We start from the raw sequence: 27,757 nt of genomic DNA on the forward strand, positions 1-27,757 counted from the left end.
GAAAGTCTGGGGTTTAATCCATCCTTTGCCTAAGGTCCTTTATCCAATTACAGTTTATTTTGAAATACGTAAACAGTTTTTGGCTCAAGGTCTTCTCCTTCTAGCTAAGCCAAAAACTTACTCATGCGCTTAACCCATCTTTCAGACCTAATTAATCCTGACTTTGTTTCTGTGTAGTTTTAGTCTCCAGCTTTTAAAGATCGAAGGACATATGGGATACCTGAGGAGAAACGTCCGTTATGCACAATGCAAAAGAGAAGAGAAGCTCCATATATTTGGATTTATAAATAGATAACAACTACAAAATTGCACAGTTCCTGTATCAGAGGGCTATCTTCATAAAATACAAAACACTTAAAAACTCATAAATTAAAAAGTTTATTTTTCCATCTTTATTCTCAGGCTATCGCAAATGGTCCATTATCAGTTTGCTTTTGGTCCGAAGGAAGTGTTTGACCACGGAATTGACTAGACTACAGAACAATAAAATGGGTACTTTCCTGTTCCTATGTACTGAGGAATCAAAACACATTACTGTTGAATATTGGTTTCTGAGGAAGTATTTTTCTGCATTGCTAGAAGAAGGAAACAGTGGCAGAGAAGCATATTTTTTTTTCTTTTGGCAGCCACGGTTACCCCATGGGAATGATAGAACATAGTTCTAAACTATATCAGAAAAGAACATTTTCCAAAGTTTAATCGCTTTTAATCAGCCTCCAGAAAACCACACAGGCACAGTAGGTAGTTCAGTCTCTTTTCTAAGAGTATTGTTTCATTCTTGTTTTCTGTATCGGATGCTTAGAGTTTCATCAATATATCTGAGGCCAGAACACTTTTGGAGAAAGAAACAAAAATATTTCTTGTTTTGCTTTGTTTAAAAAAATTAATTATAATGAAGATTTGTTAAAGTAAATGATTATCTAAAGAAATGATCATACAATTTGAAAAAGACAATATGATTCCTCCCCAAAACCACCAGTACTCTCTTTGTGAAATCCATTGTATGTTGACAGTGGAACATTTTAAGGTTTCTGTTATTACGAGGCAACATAATTTGCAGGTTATTTGAAGCACTCATTTTTGTCTTGCACATTTTGGTACCTTGACCACTTGTCTAATCTTGCAAAAACTTGTCTTGTTTGGTTGTTTAATTTTAGGTATTTATTTAGCTACTTACTCATGAGTTTGAATTCAGCTTTCTTTGCGTATTTTAGTACATTTGTGCAACAACTGCAAGCTTTGTGTTACATCCTCAGCTGCAGTAAATGAGTGTGGCCCTGTTAAAATCACTGGTACCTACCTGTTGGCTATTATAGCCCTTCTTTTTTATATATTTTCAATTGCAAAGACTTTTGTGAGCCCATTTACTGTGTTTTAAAGGATAAGGTGTTAAAATTATACCCCCGAGTGTAAAGCGTTCTTACCTTAAAAAAAAGTCCTTCTTTATGCTGGACCAAAATGGAATTTTAAGCAGAACTCTGTTAAACAGGTTACAGAAGCCATTAAGATGAAGATGCAGTTCAGTGTGTTACCTTGCTTAGGTCACAGAGGTTGAGAGAGCTTACCTAATAATCCAAGTCTGATTTAGTATTTCTTATGGCAGGAGGTTTGGCTACTTTACTTGTGATAGCTTGCTGCTGGTTTGATTGTATTTACTAAGTAAACGTTCTTGTTGAAATAATCGGTTTTGAATGTCAGAAATCTAAAATGCCCGACAAAGAGAGTAGAAGAAGAGGCTCTACACGCTAATGTGCACTGAGAAGTTTTCCAAAACTAGTCCTTAAAATAGTCATTTTTCAGTACCTTTTAGAAAAAAAAGTGCCAGTTCCAACTAAAACTAACATTAGGTGTATGATAGAAGGTAGTTTTTGGAAAATCTCCGTAAAGAAAGGTCATCTGAGGTGAAAACAAATTACCATGTGTTAGTACTTTATTTTTCAAATGCTAAAAAAAGAAAGCGCAACGAACATTGTCATTCTGCCACCTCTATTCATCACTTCTGATACCACTGCTGACAACTCTATGGAGTGATTCTTCAGTGAAATTCGGATCTGTTGCAATCAGTGGGACTTTTGCCCAAGAATTCACTTGAGCCAGGGTTTTAACTGCTGTTCTTTTCCTGTTGAGGATTTTTATGATATAATGACTGTTTTTCTGTTTAGAACTTTTTTTCCTTTTTCTTTTCTTTTTTCCCTTTTGGAAAATTCATTGTCTCAATCTGGAATCCTGCCGAGTTGTGTATCTCTTCTTGTTTTATAGCTATTCTTATTCTTCTTCAGTCAGCCCATATACACTTCATTGAATTGCATTATCTTCAACAATTACATTAAAAATGAAACAAAATGTTCATCGTAAATTATATTTGGTATTTTTTAACCCCTCCACTGGGAGGTTTGCATCTAGTAACTTCTGGAAGCTTGGTATGTATGCTGCTGGCAAAAGCAGCAGATACTTCTTTAAAGGGCTTTCAGCATGAATTCTTTGTTGGACAGGTAGCCAGTAGAGACTAAGCATGTGAAATTATGGGATCCACATATTTTCCTTGGAGCTTCCTTTTCCTCTTACTTTGGTGATACACTGAATGCTGCTCTCCCTTTCTTTCACATATTGCATGAGCTCACTTTGGACTTAGAAGGATGCCATGAGTTTGAGTTGCTTTCACTGGAGGTTACTTGTATCTGCCTCTTGCTGGGATAATATTGCTCATCTCTCCTTTTATGCTGCTTGCTAATCTGTTCTTTCAGTATCTTCACATCTCATATTAAAATGTATCTGTAAGTTCAAGCAAAAGCTGATTTTAAACTTTTGCTTTACTTTTCCACATCATTCAACCTCGCTCCTCTCACAAACCAACTTGGAGCTGTGCATTTTTGTCCAGATTTAAAGACTACTGAAGTACTTAAAATGCAAACAAGAGACAAGTAATATGGCTAAAAGCTTGATCTCAATTTGAAAATTTCCAATTCTTGCATTTTAAATGAAAATATTTGAAAATAGCTGTTCATCCCTGCCAAAGTTTGAAAGATTTGTGTTTCCCTTATGTGGGCTGATTTCATCAGTAACATGTAAAGGAGTTCTGCTCCATTCAGATTTTAATGTTCTAACTGCTGCAGGAAAAAAGAAGTGTTGGCTGCCAGAACTCAAAAGTCTTATTTTGACCTTAAAATGTAGTTACAGGATTTGTTAAGTCCACACATAAATTTTGTTAATGGGTCTAAAAACATTACTCATTTCTTCCTTCTTTAAAAAAAAGGTTTTAGATTACCTCCACAGTTCAATTTTGTATTTAATGCTTTATATTGTATTGGTTTTTTTCCTATTTCTGCTTTGATTTTTACTTATTCAAGCTTCTTTGTCTCTTATTTTACCCTCTGCAATATATTTTTGATCCACTCTATGAAAGATGATATGCACTAACTGCATTCTTTTGTGTTGTGCCTTTGGGACTGCAGTAAGGGCTGCCAAGGACGCGAGTGACATGCTACCAACAGCCTCTCATTAACTGCTGTGAGAGACATCGAGGGGCCAGTGATTCCTCTGCCCCTTTTCAGATCTTTTTCAAAGTACAAGTACTTTTTTTGTCAACTTATTCCAATTTTTTGTCAGATGAGAAGATTCTTTAGCAGCTCCATTCACTCATACATGAAATTCTAATTTGAGTTAGGCATTTGGGCTTGTTGTTTGAAATAACGGCTATATTTCATACAATGGCTATACCATCTGTTCTTTACCACTGGTTCTTGGCTTCTCAGAATCAACGTCACAGAAATGGCTTAGCAGACAGTTTTGTACAGAAAGTACAGCCAGCTTCTGCATTTTCTTGTATCTGTTACTTGAAAGAATTGACTTGTATCATAACTGCACATCTCTGTACTAAATGCAATAGTACATGGAGAAAATACCTTATCTCTTGAAAAATTACTTTCCTCATGGAAATAGAAGTGACTGTACAGTGCCATTGCTAGGTCCCATATTTTCTCTTGTTTGCCTTTACCATATTTTCTCAGCCTATAAATAAAAGGATTGTTATTCCTCCTGACCAGTTTCCATGCAAACTCTTTGTGAGAGCTCAGAGTGAAGACAGGCACCTTCCTATGTGTGTATCACCATTACAGTCAATGTTATCACAGAAGCAGGCACGTCCATCGTGGACACTGAAACTGGGCACTTTTTGGCAAAACCCCCAGTTTTTTGGCAAAAATGATTCAGAATTCTTATAATGACATCTAAACAACTCCAATGACAGTGCGTGAAATGATTAGATGAAAAACATTAATTCATAATTTTTTAAAAAAACAGTTCTGTGGGTGGCAGGCTTAACAAAGCCTGATTTACAATGGATTTATTTCTTACAGTTAGATTCTTTCCTGTCTAACAGTTACAACTTCCAAGGGAAGCTTTTTCCTCCAATTTGTAGCTCTTCTCTGCTTTGCAGCTTCTATACGGTCCATATGTAGACTGAGCACACTCTACGTCTCTTCACTTAGTAGAGGCATTAATAAAGATTTTCGCTGTAGACGGTGTAGAATCTAATACATTTGAGATTTCTGCACCTCTGCTAGGTTTGGTTCAGGCTGACTAAAAGGTTCAAATGGAGGCATATACCCACGGACTAACTAAAAGCAAGAGTATTTTGTGAATATCTTCCATTCATTTGTACCAATGCAATAGTGTGTGTGTCTTTACATGTAGTCAAAGATCTGATGTATAGGTGGGTTCTCATAAAGATTTATTTCCTGATTTTTTATATTTTTTCTGGATCATAGAGATGATTTGTAAAATAAAAAAATATTTTGTATTTTAAGGGTAATTCTAGTAACAGGATAAAAGGTGTTCATTCTTTATTTATAGACTTAGATATAACCAAGAATTGTTCTATCAGTATAGATGTTCTGTGCAAGAGAGAAATAATTTTGAATATTTCCTGAATAAATAGCTGTACAGTAAAGCATATGTCAGAGATTTATGGGGTTGCAGGAAAAACTTTGTAGTAAAAAAGATACCAAACATTCATTGCATCAGCTTGTGAGAAGTAACTACTTTTGTGTTTAACAGCTGAATAAATGAAGCAACAAATGTAATTGTTCTCAAACTGAAGTGTAAAATACACTTCGGGGAACTACACATCTTTCTTTGTTTTCCTGTTGAGCTTTTAGGGAAATATCGCTATTTGAAGCCATAGGCAGATGTCCTCTTTCAGATTCAGCTTTCTGGTCACAGAGGCTACTACAGGCTCCTAAAAGGTACCATCCGAAGTTATTTTGCAGTGAAGTAGTCCCGGTGCACGCTTCCTAATATGCTCCAGAAAAAATCAGCTAATTTAGCTCAGATGAACAATTAAAATGCTGGAGCTGTCTTAGCTTTTTTTCCGTGAAGCGTACTAGCTCTCCAAACCTTTTCTACCAGCAATGTGGTGATATTTGTAACTTCTAGCAAGGAGCCGCTACTCTGGGCAGAGATGGAAGAGGATGTTTGTCCATGGTCCATGCTTGAGCACCAGATAATTTGATACAGGTGTTGGAGGGAGAAATATGCTCAGGTGCATAAAAATCTATATTACTTATGACAGAGGCCTGTAAAAGTATGACTAGCATGGAGAAAAATAATTATATATACAAATATAATATACAAAAATGCTAGTCAATTAAAACTAATGAACAAATATTAAAAAATATAAACATACCAATAGAAGCGTAGTAAGTGCAGGTTTGCGAGAACGTGTTTAGCAGTGACTGACCTTGCTTACTCTTGAGGCATTTTCCTGTTTTATACATTTCTCGTGTTCCTGGGCAAGCGCTAGAGAAACTGAGCTGTGGTTAAACCGCCTGTGACCAGGGCACCCTCGCATAACACACTTCCCATAACGTGGAACGTTACTAGATAGATTCTGAAAAAAAATTAGTTGGTGTTTGCCTAATGCTGATATGACACTGCACAGAGTCATTTGCTTTATCAAACTACACACACGAATCTAATTAATTTGAAATTACCTAAAACGCTATGAAGAAACAACCAGTGATTTTGAAACCTGGTAGTAACTGGTGATTACGCAAGCTTTGCCAAGCAGAATAAAACCATTTTACCAGAAGCTTTGATCATGTTAGGTCTCAAAGGAAATGTAGAGTCATGTTTGGTCAGCACACGAAACTGTGCTTTCAGGAACATGCAGCAGTAGAAGCTGGTGCTCTCCTTTCCTCTAAATCAATGCTAAGCTATGGTAGTTAGTAGGCTGTTAAGTGGTGGGCAGTTTAAAAAATTGTGATGTTTTGGTCAAGATATAAATTTGGTGTTTGTAGACATGGCTGGCTTTCTGCTAGTCATACTTATATTACTTCATGGCTGAGCTGTTCATGCAGTTTCAGGTAGGTCCCATGTTGTACATAGGTTTTAATCTTTTCTTTATCTTTTATCACTTGTACACTCTGCTAATCTCTAACTGCCATGCCACGACTCTTGTGTTTCACTATTGAACAACATGAATGTAATCTAAATGCATATAATTTAGATGCAGCTTGTTAAACCACTCTTATACCCAAGAGTGGAAGGTACTGCATTAAAGCTCATTTTAGATTCATCACTATCACTAGTTTTTATAAAAAATGCAATTTCCCTCTCTTTCAAAGCACTATAACTGCAACGCTGTCTTTCAAGTTGCTTTCAAAATCAAGATAGTTGCATAGCATTGCTGTCATGGACCCACTGTAAACTACAACAGACCAAACTGTCTTGGGCCAGGCAATGAACAGTTGTCCTGTTTGATTAAGAATAATTCTCTTCTGACTTTCAACAAGAAATACTCTTTAGTAAGGTCAAGCCTTCTATGGTAAATGTTGGCAAATGTCATTATGTAAATGTACAAAATCAAAAAATGTCCTATAAATTACCAATGGGGAAAATATCTATAATTACTTGCAAAATATTTATCTCTTTAGGGAAGTTATTAGTAGAAGGTAGAACAGAATCAAACATGTATTCTACACCTGAATTCAGAGAAAATCTGTTTTTTTCTTACAGCATTTAGCAGGGAAGATTTTCTTTGATTAATACTAATGAACCCCTCCCTGCTGGCAGAATATATATGAATTAATTTTACCAGATTTCCTAAGCCTAGACAACTGATTGCTGTCTTATTGCACTGTCTGTATCTTCCTGCTGCCTTCATATTTACACGTTGAGTTGCAGAAATTCATTGTTTTTGGTATTAGCTCTGTGGACTACAGATACCTGCTTGGTTTTGTATTCTATAGGAGACAGTGCAGTTCTTGGGTAGCAGATTGGGATGAAGTTACAGGTTCTGATTACAGGTTTTTGTGCAAAGAGAAAAGAATCTTTCCATAGTGAGAAATGCAGTTACTTACGTTTCTTTAGGTGTGTTCCAATATCTTTCCTTGGAAACCCGTGGAATGAGTAGATGAGAAACTCTTACAGATATTACTTCTAGAAATGTTGTTTTGAAACTGGAACGGCTCTAGCTCACCTGGCAGAAGTGTCCTTAAAAGATGATTAACAAACCTCATCTTTCAAAGGAAAAAAAAAAAAAAAAAAAACTGTTGACATGTTGAAATTGGCTTTTTGCACGTATGAATGTCAGGATTAAGAACAATATGTTTTAATGATGAATTGAATCACAAAATATGGATCTTTGTTCCACAGCGATTTTTCTTGCTGTTAGGAAGTCAAACGTTCTGAGAAACAAGTTTCATATCCTTTACTGTGCCAAGCCTCCTTTTGCAGCACTGATGGGGAATCATTAGTGAGCTTGTTAAGGCTCCTTCGTTCTCGGGGCAAATTTGCACACTAACCTCAGTTACTACGAAACCTACAGCAACTGGCTGTGGTGAGATCCCAGATTGCTGGAATAGTCAGGTTGCCAAATCTAGCTGATTGTGTTAAGAGGTTCAGAATTCTTACTGTTATTTTTCACTAGAAAATAACGGTTGTAGAAAACAAAAATTTTTCACTGTCACTGAAGTGTACACTGGGAAAAATTTCTCAGCTTCATTAGAGAGTGTTACTGGAATAGCAATATCAGGGCATTCCTCTGCTGCGCGGCTGCACCTCCACAGCCTGATTATCAAGGTAGGATCTCAAACAATCAGGTTGTGGTGTGGCTCTCGGTATCGCCTGTTGGGGCTGCTCCACTTTGTTTTGGTAAATAAAACATTGAACCACAGAGATACCAATCATTTGCAGGGCAGGGAGGTGAAAAGCTTCCTTATTATTATCTCTCCATATCAGAAGAACTTCAGTGGAAGTGGATCAAGAGATCCACCTCAAAATAGTCAACACTGCTGCATTCAGGACAGTTGTATAGGATGTGGGAGAATTGTAAAAGATTTTGAACCCTGGCTATTCCAGGACTGTTGCATAATAATCAGGCTATTAGCTATTTTAGGGTTAGATGTTATTTTATTGCATTTCAGGAAAAAAACCCAAAACTTTGAACCAATTTTTGTCACTTTTCTGTAGAACAGGATAAATATATCTATGTATGTATCTTTTTGAAATCTCAAAAATTTTCTGGCAGGGAAAAAAATTTCCCATGATTTCTAATTTGGACCTATATCCATGGAAGGAGAAAAGAACCTGTTGGTCAATCTCTCTCAGAAAATAAACCACAGAACAAGGTAGATTAAAAATTACTGTAATGGATCTTTCATGCACCTTTTTATTCTTACTACTACTTTTGATCTCCGATGATTTTACTTCATCTGTCTTAAAATCAGGGGACAGTTCATCAGTTAATGTAAAACTCTGGCACCGCTTGGATCAATGCTGAACATTTGACTCAAGGCTTTTTTAAAAAGGAAATGTAAGGAAAAAAATCCTTCTGTGGGTTTCAGGGAAATGGACTGTTAATGAATATTGTGAAAGAGCTGAAATGTGCTGTAAGGGAAAGACTGACACAGTGTTTGTCAAGTTTTAAACTTGACGCACGGAGGAGCAGGTTGAGCTGTTTTGTGGTTTTGCCTTATGACGTTTGTCAGTCACATACCTGTCATCCAAAACAAACCCTCTCCCAGCCTGGCCTTCCACAGCAGCAAAAACAGCGACTGATACTTACAGTGGCATCTAGAGGGTCATGAGCCTCTGGGATAATTTCCTGAGGCAATATGACACAGAAATGTCATGGAAATAATGATTGACTCATTGTCCAGTAGAAAGAAACTGTGTGACTAACATAATTCATTCAGTTTAAAGTGCAGATTTCTTATCTATGACATAAATATAATAAAAGTTATGCACATCTGACTTGTGTAAGAGTATTTGTGTTTCTCGGCAAAAGCAAATAAACTAATGGAAGCAGTTTTCCCTTAAAAACAACATGAAAAGCAAGTGAAGTTGTGCTTAAAAAATTATGGAGCTCTTGGGCACTACTATAAAAATATTTTCGTATATTAATAAACGATGGCTCTAATAAAAAGAGAAGATAGACATATTTATGATATCAGTAAATAAAACAGCTTTGAGATTGTGTTGCAATTATTTTGTTAAAACTATGTTTATCCACCTCTTTATTCTTACAATCTGTAGGCAAAAAGATTATTCATTTCTTCACTGGAGTCAGAGATAAGCTTGGAATTTTACGGGACACAGGAGATGTGGTAGATGATCTCCAGACTTTATAGAGTAAAGGTCTGCTGCAGCACACACTTATTGGGAATAATCCATCGAGAGCATCCCCTGTCATTCAGACAGGAACTCCCAGGCCTTCACATTTTTCTATGATCTTTAGTGGGGTACAAGGGTCCGCTGCTACGGAGCATGCTGCCAGCCCAGAGGCTGTGTCAGGCAATCACTTGACCTGAGAGGGAAGCTTTAAGAACTAAATAAATATTGAAACGAAAAGAGATGGTTACGGGTTGCCCGTGTTCTTCGTTTAGAGAAGGACGTAGAAGCTTTGCACATTTGCCCCATGTAAATGCACTCCAGCTAATTGCGTATGAAGGGAAGGAGAACTGCTTCATAAAAGGGAAGGGGGAAAATTGATTCCTGCTACTGCCTTTTTTGCTACTTTCAGGACTGAAGAAGAATGAAGCCTCTCAGTCTCGTATTTCTCCATTTGCCGAGTTGGGAAGAGAGTCAGCTTCCCGGTGTGTAACTGGGGCTAGACCGAGGGGTTTCCTGTGTCCGGGAATCCCCGGGGCCCCACGCTGCCTTCATAAAGCCTTGTCTCCAGCTGGGCTCTCTTGCCGTCACTTCATTTAGTTTAACTTATCAGTATCATAGGAATCTATTTCAAATCTAAATTACCACAGGAACACACAGGTTGTTTTTAGGGTGTTTTCTTCAGAAAATGGGTATATATTACTAGCAGCCACCTATTATCTTTTGACAGCATTGACCACTGCCAGCCAAATCTGATAGTGAGGTAGCAATTTATTAAATTCCTCTAAGTTATGTGAAAAGGAACGACTTTATATAGAGGACCCTATTAACACTGTCATTTAAGAAAAAAAAAAAGAAGTTTGCGCACAACTCATGCTAGGCATCAGAGAACCTAGACAGAAAAGAGCCAATATGAATGCCTCAGCTCTTGGAAAGTTTTCACTCAGCTTTCACATTTTATCAGACACCAGGAATCCTCTGTTGAGGTTTCTTCGGCAAAGTCCAGTTGTGTTTTTTTCTACACTTTGGGCATTTATAATTTTTAAGATCATGTGAGCTCAGGCTGCACCGTTAATGTAGTTAAGTTCAAAAGTCAAATCAACCAGGAGACACAAATGCTTAGGAAAACAGACTTTGTTAGTTGTGGTACTTACAACGTGCATTCTCTCTCTCTCTCTCTCTCTCTCTCTCTCTCTCTCTCTCTCTCTCTTTCATTCTGCTGTGATTTCCAAACATGTATTTATGAAGTTTTGAGCACCTTTCTTTTCAAAGACAAATACAGATCCTGAAATTCTTTCCCACGTGGGACTCCCAGTTTGCAAATTTCGGTTTGGTCTAAACAAGTTCCGGTTGGTAGTAAAGATTTTGTGACCAAACAGACTTACTGGGTTTTGGAGCTATTGGTCTCTCAGAGGAAACCAGCAGTAATCTGCTTAAAGGCGAAGTGTATGGTAGTTTCTAATGGACTTATACTGGTATTTGACAAAAACTTGGGCTATTCCTTTGTGTTCTGATTTGGTGTTCTAGGAAAATAGGAAGACAAAACTGTTAGTAGGTCTTTTTAACAGTAAAGTTTTACATGTACAAATTTAGTGACTTGTAATTCTTGTTGTTTTCATCCTAATTCCAAGAATAACATATAACAGTTGAGCTCTTCAGCAAAATCCTGAAGGGCGCAATGTAATAAATATCCCTTGATCCCTTCTGCTAGGATCAGACAATGTGGCAGAACAGCAAACATGACAGTGTGACTGTTTGAACCATCCACTTCTTGCCAGAATAGCTTTTATTTTCTCAACTGCTAAATTAATTTAATTCTGCTTTGAAAATCTGTCACTCGTCTCAGTGTGTTGAATCAGCAGCAGTATCCTACTCAGACTCAAACTGTTTCACCACTGTAAAAGGAACTGATCTCTAGGATACATCCTAGCACCTAGAAAAGTTATTTTTGTATGATGCAAGAAACAAGATTTGAAAGCCGCTTGAACAATGAACCCCTTATTGGACTTCTTGCCCAAGATTCTCAGAGCTCAGAATCAACACAGTTACAGCTGTTGGGAAAAAAAATAAATTTAAATAGATATAGATCTTTTTCTCAAAATCCAGCAATAAAAATGCGTTCAAAGGACATTTTGCTATAGTACAAATTCAAAACATCAGGCAAGCTTTCCTTTTTTTTCATTTTGAGCAAGGTCGGTTGTTTGATGGAAGGGCTTACTTCTGCCTCTGAGTGAGAGCGGTCCTTCTGTCAGGTTCTTACAGACAGCGGAGTAAGGAAATTATTAGTCCTTTGCCAAAAGCAGTCAGAGGAGAAGAGAGCACTAGATAGGGATGTGGGGAAACAGAAGTTCATTTGGCCTTGTGGGATTTTTGGTAAGTGTAAAGAGTTGATATAAATGTTCACAAACATTTTGATGTGCTCTGTCATTAAAGTAGTAAATTATTTAAATATGCTGTATGTATTTAATGTTTCTTTTCCTACCTGGCTTCAATGAAAGATGCTTTTTAATAGTCTGCTGTACTACTCTGGCATTGCAAGACTGTTTCTTTGGATGAATTAATATAGAAATACTTCTAGGCCAGGCATTAGAACAAGTTATAACAGTTAGTGACTTAGTTCCAAACCTTTTCTAATGAGTGGACCAAATCTTTGACACAGAGAAAACAGTAGAGAAAGCCACCACAGACAGCAACCCCAACCCCATGCAGTGGAACTGAACGACACAGTGAGGACCAGATTATGTAGTTCTCCTACAGTTGCAGGAGTCAAAAGTGTCACCCTTACACTAAACTGCTTAAAACAAACCTGTTTTAAGAGCACAATATCTTCCTCCTGGACGTCTGCAGCCTTTCTGTTACCTGGTTTTGTAAGAATGTAAACATATGTTGTTCATACCTTTGCCCCTGAAATATGCAGTCCTAGGGTATAAAGAGACTGGTATATAGCATGTGTGGATTTCTCTGAGACCAGGAGAGAAATATGAAGTATTGGTAGAAAAATACCCTTTTCCACCTATGAAAATAGTAGCATAGTTCCTTTAGGTCCTCATTTAATGTATGTTTTGCCTGTGCATTTGTTTATATGGTCCTTTTTTATAAAATAAGTGTAAATAGAGTAGCTTGACAGGTTGTCCACAAATGGACTTTATCATTGTGCGCCTATTGTTTCCTGGAGGTTACTACATTTTCTGCTCAAGGAGATAAGGCAGTTTCCATATCCTAAGGCTAATGCTGCTGGCAGAGCATAAAGCAGTATGTTGGGTGTGATCTACAGATCTCCCGGTTCAGAAGAAGACCAGTCCTGGTCATTAGGACATGGTCTGTCTGTGTACAAGGCTACTAAATGGTACACTTGATTTTTCTTCTCTAGAATGGAAATTTGGAGAGATTCCTGGCATGGAAGCGAGTAAGTGTTCAAAGTGGAACTATCAAAAAAGCTTCTGAGAAATCTGCTGTAGCTGAGTTCCCTTCCCAGATGCACATTCCAAAATCTGATCAAGATTATTTTGTTTTACTTGTGATTGTAGAGGGTGTTCAGCAACTTTCTAGGTTGATAAACCAAAGAATCTTTCATAATTACAGTTTAACTACAGTATGACATCTCAACACTCCACAGAGAAAGCCTTTTGAGTCACAATACTGATGAATTTCTCTGTAAAACATAAATGCAAAATTAATTTTTTTTCAGTTGTGATATGTGTGACTAAGAAAAGGGATACTGTTTCTATGCTGAATCAGTTTTAATACGGCTATGTTTAATAGAATGTGGCAACGTTGACTAAAATGTCAAAGTCACTTCAATATATAGGCCATCAGTTAAGGCTGTAAGTATTAGCAGACTCATTTACTGAAAAAAATCATAGTTGGAACCACAGAGTATTTTTTGAAATGCTGTGGTAGCGAGAGAAACTGAAACTCTTGGCCCAGTGATTCTATTGCTCCAGACTTCAGGGTTACACTAGGTAGAAGAGCAAGAAGATGGTCGGAAAATGCAGGGAAGAGATCTAGGTCCAAGTCTCACAGTAGACCTTCAGCTCATCTTCATTTTGACTAGCCTGGATGCTATCTCTAGTGTTGTATGAGGAGCTGTGCTAACGATTGACCCTTTTATACACATGGACACTAGAATATCCTTTTTTAAGAAAAATGGGTGTGCAATGCCAAGGGATTATGGCTAACCTTTGTTCTTTTTGTTAGCCTGTGATTTGTTTTTCCTAGGTACTGTACTGAAAGCTAGACATGGTGGGTACTGAAAGCTAGACATGGTGGAATTGTTTATATTAATCTGTGAACTGGAAAGAGAACATTTGCTGTCACTTCCTTTTTTTCTAAAGCATACATGAAGTAGTATGCAAATTTTCGAAGTAACTGGTGTTTCTCTCAGAAACTGTATTTCTTTGCCTCTTATTGAGGCCTAATGAGTTACAAAAAGAACCTTTGAAATTTCAAAAAAGAACTCTAATTTACAGAAGTTAATCTGTTTTGGGACTCCATCCCTGGCAATCTCTTCTCGTTCTGCTGATATAAAGCAGTGTTTCCACTGAAACAGCAGCCTGCATACTCCTTCTGAATGACGATGAAGTGGATCTAGCCCTCTTCCACTCGTGTAGTTCTGGCAAAAAGCTTGCTCATGCGCCTATACCAAAAACGGATTGGTAGACTATCTGGGCTGGGAGTAATTACGTGGTGCTACCCCAGAGGTAACACAGAGGTCAGAGACAGTTTTGTGGGGCTGTCAGATCTGGGCTATTTATTTTTTTATTTTTAGCTCAGCAGTGACAGGGTGTTATTCTTAAAAGGTGTTAACCTAGACAACGTTTTCCACAACATTTTATAACAACAAAAGTGTGGACCAAATGTAGAGCTTCAGTACTGTTTGGAAAAGCTTTCCCACGGCTGTTCGGCAGCCTGTGGGAGCTGTGGGAACAAGGCGGGTGCTTGTTTTGATGAGCACCTTGCCACTCTCTAGAACCCTTCTTATTTCCATCAGGATAACAGGGCTGGCCTGCGGGGTCCACGATCTGAGAACTCGTGTGGGGTGCTGAAACCTGCGGGTCATGCTGATGGTCTTTAGTCTGCCAGCGCTCATTAGGATTTTGCGTAGTCAAACTGGTCCGCCAGCATCCGTGCAGGGCCCTGGAGCGCCAGGAGTCTGCTGAAGTGTGGGAGCCCGGCGAGGCCACCAGGAACGTCCCGTCCGTCCGTCCGTCCGTCCGTCCGCCTGAGGGGGGTGGCGCTGGCGCGGTGAGGGAGGGGTTCTGGTTCCTAACGTCCTTTGAGATGCACAGGGAAGGTGGATAAAGACACACAACTGTAAGGTGCTGTTGAGGACATTTTTAACACATGGATAAGAAGGGATTTATGTTTCAAAATTAATAAACAACAAACGGAGCATTTCATTAGTTTAACTTCAGTTGGTGTCCTTCAACGTTTTTTTATTGCTTTCAGACTTCTCGGAAAAACCTCACATTCTTACAGTCTTAAGTACTTGAAGGGGTGATGCTTACTTGTGAAGCAAAATACAAATTTCCCAATATCTGATTTTCAAGAAATGCTGAAGGGCAGGCTGCCGGCTAGCTAGACAACAAAACAGTGCCGCACATATTCGTTTTACCTGACTTCATTATGTGCTTTATCCTCAATGAAATCATTGTATAAGGTCATCAGATAACTATGCGTATGTTAAACTCATCTCTGCTTCGTCAGAAATACTTAACACAGTACACTTACAAGCATATTATGAACAAAGTTTCTTACATTTCTAGCATGGATCTGGATGAAATCTGCACTTTGAGGTCAGTGTACAAAGTGTTCACTTTCAAGAACTAGTTGCAGTTATGACTATTTAAAAATAATTTAGGAGGCTAGTGAGGTGAGCCGTGATGTCTGTTGCGTTGCAGAATGTCACAGATTCTCTTCTGATGGATAAACAGTCTGGAAAATCCTGACTTCATCTGCCAGGGGAATTTTTGGGGGATTGGGTAGCATTTATAGTAAGTATGACACATCTGAAACACAGTGTTTACAATTCAGTGGGGATGTTGTTGCCGAGTATCTGTTAATGCTGTGTTCGCTGAAGTGGCAGATTAACCGTGATGCAGGCAAACGCTGAAATTTTTTCTTTAAACAGCTCTGCCAATTAATCTCAATCCAAACTTCTTGTTCTTGTCTTGCCTTTTTTCCAAAAATGAGTGGAGGCTATTCAAAATTCTGTAGCGTTTTTGAAATATCCACAAGTATGCACAAAGTCTCACAGCTCCGAAGGAACCCAGAGTGCTGGAGCATGTGCTCTGTAATGTAAAAAGAGATGAATGCAGCATGAATCCTACATGTCAGACTGTAATGCACTGAACTATTTAATAGCACTAGTGCATGCTGAAGTATATTATTTAGAAAGGCGTTTTAGTTAATTGGTTGGCCTGATCTTTTGCTCGTCTGACATTTTGAAAAAAAGTTCATTTAGTGTGAAACAAATTCAGGGAGCTGTTTCGTATGGAAAAACAAGTCCCGTGAACAAAGCCTTCTCTACCTGGGAGTTAGGCTTGCACATCGCTGATCCCAGAAGCGTGCATGGCAGCATTTTCAAAACTCAGTGTTTCAGATAAACAGCTCTCAGCTGAGTTCGGTGCGGAGAAAGATTTTCCCCATCTACATCAGGGAACGAATAAAAAAGATGGCTTTGTAGGTGGGACTTGCACCTTAGCAGTGGAATTATTTTTCTGAAATCCTTTACTTAATAACAGCTGTCCTGCTGTCGGTGCTTTGCTGAAGTGGGGAATGCCTTCCTCTTTGTGGTTCACTTCTGCAAATTTTAAGACCGGATGCTGCAGCGTGACACGCAGCAATTTTGAATAAACGACGACTTTCCATACCGATGTCGGGTCTCCATTTCCAAAACTCCAACCAGCCTTTTCTTTTAATTTACTTCCTTGGAGCCACCATGCGATGCTTTGCACACGCACGGACGTTGGGGTGGGAGCAAAGACTACTGCAGTATTTGAACATGCCTCCGACGGCTCGCGGGCCGGCGCGGCGCAGCCCCCCAGCACCCGGCGCCCTTCCCCTGCCCCCCGCGCACGCGGGCAACACCGACCCGTTACTCCCCACGACGCCCCGCCGGGCCCCGCCGCCCCGCGCGGCCGCTCGCACCGCGCCGCCCCCACCCCCGGGGCCGGCTGCGCGGGGCCGCGCGGCGCTGATTCACCGCTGCGCGGCGGCCGGCGCGGGGCGGGAGGCCCTGCCCCCCTCTGCCCCCCCGCCGTGGGGCCGGGCGGGCGGCGCCGGGGGCGGCGCTGCGGGCGGGCGGGCGGCCGGGGCCGGGCGCGGGGAGCCGGCGCGGCGCGGCGCGGCGGAAAGTTTCTGTCGGGCGCGTCCGTGCGCGGGCGGCGGGGCCGAGCGGGCCGGCGGCTGCGCTGCGCTGCGCCCCGCTCCGCTGCGCTGAGCTGCGCTGCTCGGCGCGGCCCCGCGGAGGGCAGAGCCCGCGGCGCCCGGTGCCCGGGCTGGCAATATGAGGGAGCAGCACTCATGTGCGGGCACCGGGCACCTGCGGGCGGGCGGCGGCAGGATGGACGCGCTGGAGCTGGCCGCTAGTCCCGGGAAGCGGCTGCGGACTGAGTACGGCTTTCCCTATCTCTTCGCAGAGGAGGCCTACCAAAAGCTGGCCAGCGAGACCCTGGAGGAGCTGGACTGGTGCCTGGACCAGCTGGAGACCCTGCAGACCAGGCACTCCGTCAGCGAAATGGCCTCCAACAAGGTAGGAGCCGGCGGCCGCCCCCGCCGGGGCCGGGGCCGGGGCCGGGGCCGGGGCCGGGGCCGGGGCCGGGGCCGGGGGGAGCCGCGGGGGGCTGCGCGGCGGCCGTGCGGTGCGGTGCGGTGCGGTGCGGTGCGGTGCGGTGCAGCCGGCGTCGGATCTCGGAGAGTTGCGCTGCCTCCGCGCGTCTCGGTCCGAGAGCAGCGGGGGCTGTTGGCCGCCGGCGGCAGCGGCAGCCGTCTGGGCTGTGCGCCCTTTCCGCGCGCATCCTGCTTCGGTCTGGGCCCTGCTCGAGAAACCTGTGCGTTTCGGTGTCAGAAGCTGGTTATTTAAAATGAGCGTGTAGCATCGTGCACTGCCCTGTGTCAGAAAGTAACGCTGCGAGCAGGTGGCAGAGGCAGTCCCTGGCGCGGTGCGTGAGACCGGCTGCGTTTTCTTCGTAAAAAGTGGTGCTGACGGATCTCGCTGCCTGACCGAGGGAACCGGGGAGCCGCCGGGCCGTCCGGGCAGCCCGGGCCGGGCCGGGGGTCCGGACCCGCCGGGGCTGGGGGCCCCTTGCCCGGCGGTGCAGGCTGCGGGTCGCCGGGCCCTGCCGCCCGCTGCTTCTTCACGAGTTCCCGCTTGCTCCGCTCGTGCTTGCGCTTTCTCTTCTGATCTTGGCTGGCAAACCGAACAGGTAGCCACGTTTTGGGAGTTCATTTGTAAAGCCAACTCGATAGACCTGCTGTCTTGCTTCAGAATGGGATTTTACGTCTGTCATCAGCCGATACCCCGGGTGTCTGGGGAGCTACATGCATAATCAGAGAGAAAAAGGAAGTTTTAATTGTAGCGAATAAAAGGACTGGTTTTTGCCTCGCTTATACCTGTGAAAGCGGCTGATGATATGTTTTAGTACCTTCTTACCACTTTAGTTGTAACTAGGGTTTTTTAAGTGAAGAAATTGTGAGTTTTGGCCCAACTTATGCCAGTTCTTTGGGTTTTTTTCAATTCCGCTGTCATGCTTTGACCGCCGTTACCAAATACCTACTTTTATTGTCTGCTGTTTAAGTCCATGTTCAGCTTGGCCTGCGTGTAAGATACTAAACTGTATGAGTGCTTGTACTCTTATGCAGTTTAGTCCCATAATATAACTAGCTTTTTTCTTTGTCATGCCATGCACTTTTTCTTATCATTAAAGACTCATGAGCAGTTAAATCTCCATTCTAAGAGTTATCCATTTGGAGCTGCCCTATCCTCAAAACTGTGTTTTCAGTTTTTATTGCTAATTGAAAGATGCAGTTATTCAGGACATATTGTATATGTGCTGTCAAGTTGTAAAATCAAGAGTTTTTGGAGTCTGTTTCAACACTTTTTGAATCCAGTAATAAAACTTGTGTTGTTTTTAAAGAGAGTAAGATCAGGCTAACACTTGAGGCCTGATCTTTCCTTACAAACATGTTTGAACAAATATCTGTTTCCTTATTTATGGTATCTGTATAGCCATTATTTCACAAGAACCTGGACATCCTTCAAGTATTTATTTTTTACATCCCTAAAACAGATAGCATGTGTGGTATATTTTATGAACGAAGAAGGAAAGATATTTTAGATATAACTAATAACAAATCAATATTTTTACTTTGTCAAGTACATTCAAATTTTTATTAAAAGAGGATCAATTTTTAAAATAAAACATGACAGACAACTGCTTTGCATCTATAAATAAATGCAAAGGTGCTGCATCCTATACTGTTACATTGGTATTTGTTTGAACTAGTTAAAGGATAGTTTGCCATAGATTACTGGATAAACATTCTTCACATGTGTTTATTCAAATTAAAAGGAAAATGTGATTCAGAAGGAAGTTTGTCACCTTGTTTCAAAAATAAGATTGTGCGGAGAAGGGATAGGTGCAAGATATACAGTAAGACCAGTCGTCATAGTTAATCTGAAGGTCATTAAGAATACCCTACATCAGAGCTGGAAATTTATATTGCAGTAATATATCACCTCAATCTGCTTGATCTATCAAGTATGAATGTACCTGAAGCGCTTTATTGCTACTTGCTGTCTTCTACTGCAGTGTTTAGGAACACTGTCAGTATTACTCTGTTGGGAAGGAGTAGCCACTGTTCTGTTTTGCAGGTTATACTCAGTTTTGAAGGTAATCTTTTCTTTCTCTCCCTGTTTATATAGGAATCTCTGTGACATCTTTCAGTGGTCAGTGCCATTAACCATCCTGTGAACAATGCTGAAAATAAATAAATCAGTGAGCCCATACAATATTGCAAGAAAATTCAGTGCAGAAAGATGTTACTTTTAGGTGTGTAACAGGTTGTTCTAAACAATCATTTTATTCCAGATTATTAAAACGTATCTGGCATTTATATAGCACTATCTATTTTAACATGACTGCAAACTCTCTGTGACATCTTTGTAGGGTATATAGAGAAGTGATGTTATTTTGGCTTATGGAGAAACTGCAGCAGAGAGACTTTGTTAAAGGCTAAGAAAATAGACTTCAATACAGCAGGAATATTCAAGAGTACCCAGTTCTCTATCCCAGGAGTAAGTCTTGCAAAATCAGATGAGAAAATCAGGAAACAGAACATTGTCAGTATGTAACATGGTTTCTCTCACTGTTTCCCTCTTTCCCTTTCCCTGAATTTCTTTAATAAACAGCTTTTTTTTTTTTTTTAATTCAGACTCTCACTTCTTTTACTTATCTACCTTTTTCCTTTTTTTATATAACAGCATTTTCACTAGTGTTGGTTTTCCTTATTTACATGATTCTCACACCTGAGGGGTGGCATGAGAGCAGAGCTCCGCTCCGGGTGAGAGCTTTTGCCCGACACGCAAAGGCTGCCGTAGCAGAGGAAAGAATTCCAGTGAGGAAACGGCACTGTGTGGCCTGTAGGTCTGAACTAGGCCGGGAGTGAGGCTTATCTTTGATCCCTCTGCTTACGGAGAGCTGGCAGCCTGAGCCATGGCATCCGCGTGGAATCCCCTTACCTTCAGCAGTGCCCGCGTAGGACTTGCGTTAGCATATGTCAGTCCAGGACTGAGGTCTGTTTATTTCATTTAGATGTTCCTACTGCTCAGTTAGCAGTAGCCAGTGACGTGCAAGCTCACATGTCTCGATGACTGAAAGTGGGATGATACAGATATAGGAAAAGATCCTTCTTCTGTTCTCCCTGCTTAAAATTGCATGAAACAGTAGGCACGGTGTGCTTTCCACAACCTCCGGGTGAACGCCAGCATGTTGTGCAGGTAGGGGCAAACCCGAAAACATGCTCTAGAGCTGTCCTGTAGGATGCCAGCCAGGATGCTTGGCTGGCAAAGTTACACCAAGACCACTGTATTGTCCAGATGATGTCCAGATTCCCAGCCACCCCTGAATCAGCAGGTTACCAAGTGCCTGGAGGCATTGCATGTGAAATCCTGGGTGGATAGGTCTCTGATGCATAGACTGTAAATAAATCACATTTCAAAAGGTCATCATATTTAAAAGTACTGTCAGTTATTATTTTAATATGATTCTCACAGTACTTGGTGTTTTCTTAAATTACCAGCTTCTAGAATCAGATGGTAACTAGAGAATCCCAGCTTCTTTTAAAAAATTAAGGAAGCTTCCAGTCCTCATATTTGTGCAGGAAAAACTGTAAAATCTTGAAAGGCCCAGAAACTAGAAAACAGATAAGAATCTTCAATTTTAAAAATGGACAAAAATCTTTTTAAATTTTGGAGACCTATTTCTAATTTTATAGACCGTATGTTGTCAATATTGGCTATGGTCAATGGACCCTGATTTGAGGCAGGGAGTTAGAGTTATTACTGTGGCAGATAATAAATAAATAAGCAGTGCCAACAATAAAGATCTAGCAACCACTTTCTGCTGGACTGCATTAATTGTAGATTAGTCAAATGTGGAGGAACACTTATAATGAAACTGATATGCAAAAACATATTTTCACTTCTGTAATTACAATTTTGCAAACATCTCTAATGTATTGCTTTTGTGTGTCTGGGTATCTGAATGTAGACATGGAAAAGTTTCAATTCATGTTGCTTCTGTTTTAAGTTTACTGCAGATGACAGATTTTTTTTGCAGGATTTGCTGATAACTGGTAATGAACAGCAACATGGAAAAAGGTCGTTGAGGATCGATGTTAGGGTCATAATGGAGATTTCTTTTATACTGAAAACTTCTGTGAATGTCTTTTTGCTACAGGAAGCTTTTTTAGGTATCAAAGCTAAAAAGATTTAAGTTTCATTTAGTTTGACCATGCTAAGTATGAAAGTACTTTTTTCTATATAAATTATTGTGTAGTTGTCCAGCTTGTGTACCAGTATTTGAAAATGCTCAGAGATTAAAGCTGAAGTCTATTTACAAGCAGTTACTCGTGTTAGTTACTGTTCAAAAACTCTTCTTTGTTTTGGATGCTGTGAAGGTACCCAAAGCATCAAATTTATCTAACTATCGACTAACTTTCAAAGACTATGCTAATGTAACAATCAGTACAAATGTCAACGCGATCTTGGTTTATGTTTATGGTCCTGTACGTGTCACTCATAACTTATATTCAGACAATAACCTTGCTGTCTGTTAGAAGAAACTAGGGAACTTTGCACTGGAAATTAATGATATTTTATTAAAAAAATTACCATGTCCTAGCTGTAAACATTTAGTGTAAATTAAAAGGACACTGGAAGGGAAAAAAAACAACTTGAAATCCGCTCAGTTTATTTATTTATTTTTTTAACGTTGTCCCCTGAAGTCCCCTGCCAATTTGAGCTGTTTTATAATCACATTTTCCTGTTGCTAAAAAGTATTTTTCCTTTCTTCCTCTACAGTCTGTGTTGCATTTCACACAGCCAACAAGGGGAGCTGACTAACGTAATATCCATGGAAAAAATAAAGCTAAATGAATTACTTGGTTTAAAAACTAGATGTTTTTAAACTGGACTGTGTATAAATCCCCTAATACGTTTCGAACGGGAGTTTTGCTTTACCACTGCTGTATTTGCTCACAGCGTGGGTGAGTCCCCCGCTGCCGGCGTTGCTGCGTGACCCTGGCTGGAGTGAGCAAGCATGGCCAGGGAGCCCGTGTGTGCTGGCCGGCGTTCGCAGGCACCGGCACCGGCCTGGGGAAAGGGGAAAGGGCCTTGTTCCAGCAGGCTGGTAGCAGCTTTTTGGGTTTTCCTGCCATTCTTTACGTCTCCAGAGTATACAGAGCTCAGGACAGGCTCGGGCTCCTGACTTGGTCCATTCATCTGTTTTATCTTTGTCTTATTCTATGGAAGAAACTTAAATGGTATGGTGGTCAGTAGCTGCTGAAGAGTCTAGATAGGATTAGTCTAAAGCTGATGAAAATGGCTGACGTCACTGGCTCAGTCATGGTCAGAACGTCAACTTTTATTACAGACTAGTTTTTAGTGTTGTCTCTTTGAATTGTTGCTGCCTACTTTGGTGATACAGTTTGTCACACAGTTAGAAGCTTCTCTTCAGAAATTGCATTTCATGTGTAGGAGCATAACTTCTTGTAATACTTTTTCCAAATGTGAAAGCTCAGGCAGGGTAAAATAGTATCTCCTTCTGTCATAGTCACAGATTAGAGTGACCTGCTTCCAATTACAGGAAAGGATAAAGTTGTCATGTCCACTTAAGAGGATTTGAGCATCAGTCATTCTCTTGGGTTTCAGCTATTGCACATGAAAAATATATACTGAAAACAAAACAGTGGAAAAGGAGTTTGTTGTTAGCATGACTAAAGTGCTGCAAAGCAGACAGGTCCTCTGTTTTGCTTCTTAGATATAAAGAGTGCAAATAACCAGATCAAAAAATTCATAGGGTTTATTGCGTGACAATGCCCTTATGTAATGTCTGGCAATACCATCACACTCAGCCAGTTGACATGATAGTTTAATTGGCTCTTGATGTTCCCAGATCTTTCTAGGAAAATCTGAGGATTTGGTTAGCTCTTTGCTTTAGAGTGCTGCTTCTGACAAGGTTGCAATTAGGCATGAGGCAGCTGTTCTCAAGCAAAAGCTTGTCTGAGTGCAGCGTCAGGAAAAATAGTATTCATTAAAGATTTGAATTTGTATGGTGACAGAGTAATGGGAGACCTGAGTTTAATAAAGTGGTAAATGGGTGACCCTGAACTGAATTTTTTGCATATTTATACAGGACTCCCAATTTTGTTTTACTTCATAACAGGAGAAAAGGAAAAGAGGACTGTGGAGGTAAGGAAAAACTTCCTTTCCAGGTTCACTCCACCCTTTTTATGCTGCAGAGCCAGTCCAAAGGAATTTTAAGACCTCTGGGCTGGAGTGCCGTTCTTTGTGCACAGCCTTACTTGCTCCCATGTGAGACTATTCATGCTTGTGGAGAACAGCAAACTTGCCCTCGGGTAACCGCAGTGATGAGTGAGGTTTAACAAGGAGATAGCACTTTGTTGGCTGTATTGCGCAAAGACTTTTTGCAGCAAGATTATGGGTGAAATTCACTCTCATGCAGATGGTTTGCACCAACTCCTATCATTTGTGAACACTTCTGTCTTGTCAGAAATGTGACACTAGTTCAGTAGTGGTTGAAGATCTTTATGACAAAGTGTGCTGCTTCTGTAGGGGCTGCCAAGTTGGTGTTAAATGAGAAAAATCATGAAATGCCTGCTCTCCTAAGGAGGTAGTAAGAGGGGCCTTTGATGGTGCGATAGAGTTGTAGGTCTGTTGTTGAGAAGGACAGAAACAAATGCGGTGGGAGAGGCTAAAGGTCAGCCTGAGCAGCCTCTTCTCCTGGCGCACGTCCATGACAGCAGGCGTTCATCTCCCCAGCCCTCAAGGACCAGTGGTGGGTTGAGCCCCTTAGCTGTTTGTCAGGGGTCTTCTCAAACAGAATTTCACCATGCAGACTATCCCCTATTCTATGTCAGCGGAAAGGAGTCTAGATTTGACCCATAATGGTAAGAACAAAAAATCTCAATAGCATTTCAGAGCCCCAAACTAAGTCAGGATCCTCTAATCTCACTGATTTGGTCTGTACTTTAAATTTTGAGAAAAACTAATTTCTGCTTCTTGTGTTCCCTTCTTCTTAAAATGACCTGAATGGAAGAGCTACGTAAGAGGAATGATACATCTCTAAGGTTGCTGTGATTTAACACTTTTCAGCTTTTCAACTTCTAGCATCACATAGCTTCCCAGTCACTAATAATTTGATCATTTTTTCCATAAATACAAGCAAATGGTCCATACCAGCACACAACCACCCATTTTTGTAGCCTCTTTCATTATAGGAAATGCCACAGTATGAGAAATTCTTTCCTCTTAGCGTAATGGCACAGAATAATATAGACAAAATGTTATGGAATAAACAGCTAGAGCCTGATGTGGGAAAATGGCTTTACTTTCAACCACCAGAACGGAGGATTTGAAAATTATGAAGTGTATTGTCTTATTTAAAGTATAAATGTCAGTGTAGCTTTGTTATGACATTTACAAAAAATAGTGTTGAATGTTTCAAAGGTGTTACTTGGAAAAGGCTTTGTGGAAATGAGCACTTCATAACTTCTCAATAATAAAGATAGAGTTTAGGGCTACTGAAAGTCATGATAAGTATCTAACTACTTGTGGCTTGTTGTGACTGCATTTAGAGCCAAGAACTCCTGCGTTGTATTCTGCATAGTGTGCTGACGTAATCCTGGTTAGACCGTAAGATTAAGTATTTCAGAGGCAAGAAGTGGCCATTCTCTTTTTTCAATTTTGTGTTTGCAATAAAAGGCAGCTTTTTCTCTTGAGTAAACTTCTCATGCAATGAATATGGTGTTCACCAAAATACCAATTCAGCCACTGTATCATAAAGAAACTGCTCTAAGAAACGGTTGTGCAGTGTCAGTTACATTAGTAAGGGTTTTGGTTTGTTATGATTTGCCAAAACTTTCTGTTTTTAAGAGACTTACAGAATTAAGTATATTTCAGTTGGATATACCATGTTTTGATTTTTCTTATGCAGAGGGTATATCTGCAATAGGAATGGATCCCAGCTGTAGTTCCTTGTGGCCAGTCCTCTGTGTAGCTGCAAAACTGAACGTAGGCAAGCTAAGGCATCGTGGACAGCGATGCTTCTCGTCCCACCTTGGGACTGGGCTAGCTGCCGGGCGGCCAGCGTGTGCCTGCTGAGCTGCGTTTCACCTTTGAGCACTTCGGCTGCAGCTTCGCTGCGGCTGCGCGGCAGCGTGTCTGGTGGCACAGCTGTGCTGTGGTGGCGGCTGCTGGTTAGTCCAAAACACTTCTTTGCTCGTGCAAGTTCTGTCTTCTGTTGGCTTTACTTACCCGCCCCAGGTGTTGAAATGCAGCTACAGCGGTAGTAGTATCTGCAGTAAATCACAAGCAGAACAACAACAGTGAATCAAGCTGGTGTGGAGGGCCTGTTTAGGAGATTATCTACCAATAAAATTTAAACAGCTTACCTCTGCTATTAATTAAGTTGTAAGCCACTAATGTATGATCAGCTAATCAAATTGGGCTGACTGAATACTTCTATCAGATTCTTCAGCAAGAGAGTGCTTAGCTGAACCGTCCATTTGTAATTGCAGGAGGAAGGACTGCTGGTTTATTTATGCATTTTTGCTATTGGCTTTATTTGGGGAGGGAGAGTGAAAGGACAAAGGAAAGTTAAACTGGAGAAAGACCTTCCAGTTAAGTTTGATTGGCTTGGGTATTTTATTATAGATAAATATCTGAATTACCCTTAATATACAAATTTAGTTTTGCATTTTAGTAGCCTCTTTTTCCTAGTCCAGGATAGTCTCTAATTTGTACAGAATGAATATAAGTAGTTTATGGATATATTTTAAACAGGTCAGAATATAAAATACATAACAACAATATCTGAAATAGTTTGACCTGAAACAATGCAGATCATTAAGTTCCTTTTTTCATCTACTTGTACCATCAGATTTGTTTAAAAAAAAATTGCAGATGCTGTGCTACAGCAATATTCCCCAACGTTCATGCTTCACAGGTTGGGGAAGTGAGGCAGAGTGGCTGAGGTGTTTGTGGTGGTCCAAGCCGCTGGCTGACCAGAAGCGTACTTCAGAGCTGCTGGCTGCCTCTTGCGTGTGCTCAGTAACGCTGTCTAGTTAGAGTGCCTGGGTGGCACAGTCTGCGATCAGGACTCTGCTGTGCTGCTCACTGTATACATTCATACGTAAGCTAGTTTTTCAGCTAGAAAGATCAATCATTAGCACATTTTCAGAGCATCAGAATGCAATCCACTCTAATCAACACTAGACGTTTGCAAAATGTTAATGAAGCAGCAATTACATTAATATGTACAAGCCTAGGCTGGTTTTCAAACTCCTCCATCATTCTCCTGCACTAATTTAACATGCATTAATGGTAGCTTTTGCTCACCTGCATTCATAAGTACTATATTTTAACCCCTGACATTTCCTTTCTTCCAAAGTTTGTCTTCTTGAAGCAATCTACAAGCAGATTTTTCAGAGTCACGTAAATCAAAGCAAAACCAGAGTTCCTTTTATTTTGGAAATAACCTTACAGGAAATTTACACTGTAGGCTGCAGCCCTGTAACCATTTTGCTGTATCAATAATTTTTCCCAGACACAGAAGTCTAGGAGTGTGGTTGAATGGATATGTGTATTGTTTAATTATGTGTATTGTTTAATTGTATTAGCTGATAGATTGAAAGGACCTTTTCAGGTAGGGGTTAACATATTTGAACCAGACTATCTGATCTTGTTTTAGTCTAAGTTGGCTGTACAGTTTACCCAAAATTACAGACAACCTCATGGTGCCAGATGAAACACTAACATCTTCATCAACTGATTTTAACCATTTAGAGTGAACACTTGTAACAGAGATGTCTTTTCTAATGACCAAGAGCAAACTGGCTAATAATGTTGATATTTTAATTACCATAAATCAGCTTTTAAGGGGAGGACCATCAACCTTGCCTTGAGGTGAGTAGGTGGAAATTCATCATGAAATATCCTTACCTTATTGTATGTTGCTAACAGTTGAGGAAGGCAGCACTGCACCAGTTTTTACCAAAAAAGTTACTTTAACTGCAGGGATTGAAAATGAAGGTGCCAAACATTCTTTCTTACTTTTTCTCAAAGTATCAGTGTATATGATGCCTCAGGTTAAGGCATCAGTTTACATTTTAGAAATCTATAAAAATTTATTTATCTATAAATATATTATTTATATCTATAAAAATATATATTTTTATAGATTTCTAAAATGTAAACTGATGCCTTAACCTGAAGTGTTTCTTATATTCAGAAACCTCAGTCTGTTTAGTATGAACTTCAGTATGTTCAGAAGACATACAATCTTCAGAGCAGATAATACATTCTCTGTGCTTGAAATTTGTCAAAGTATATTGGGGCTTTTGTAAG

The 27,757-nt window shown here is 40.4% G+C and overlaps 1 protein-coding gene across 5 annotated transcripts in view; it reads left to right on the forward strand.

The window, feature by feature from the left end:
* Positions 1-27,757, forward strand: part of LOC135325140 (3',5'-cyclic-AMP phosphodiesterase 4D) — a 604,546-nt gene that overhangs the window by 533,809 nt on the left and 42,980 nt on the right. For all 5 annotated transcript variants that reach the window (XM_064502789.1, XM_064502790.1, XM_064502791.1 and 2 more), the window contains one exon: positions 17,250-17,362. In XM_064502789.1, coding sequence (XP_064358859.1) covers positions 17,250-17,362 — 113 coding nt within the window. The remainder of the gene's footprint in view (positions 1-17,249; positions 17,363-27,757) is intronic.

Source organism: Dromaius novaehollandiae, chromosome Z, assembly GCF_036370855.1.
Source record: "Dromaius novaehollandiae isolate bDroNov1 chromosome Z, bDroNov1.hap1, whole genome shotgun sequence".
Lineage (NCBI taxonomy): Eukaryota > Metazoa > Chordata > Aves > Casuariiformes > Dromaiidae > Dromaius > Dromaius novaehollandiae.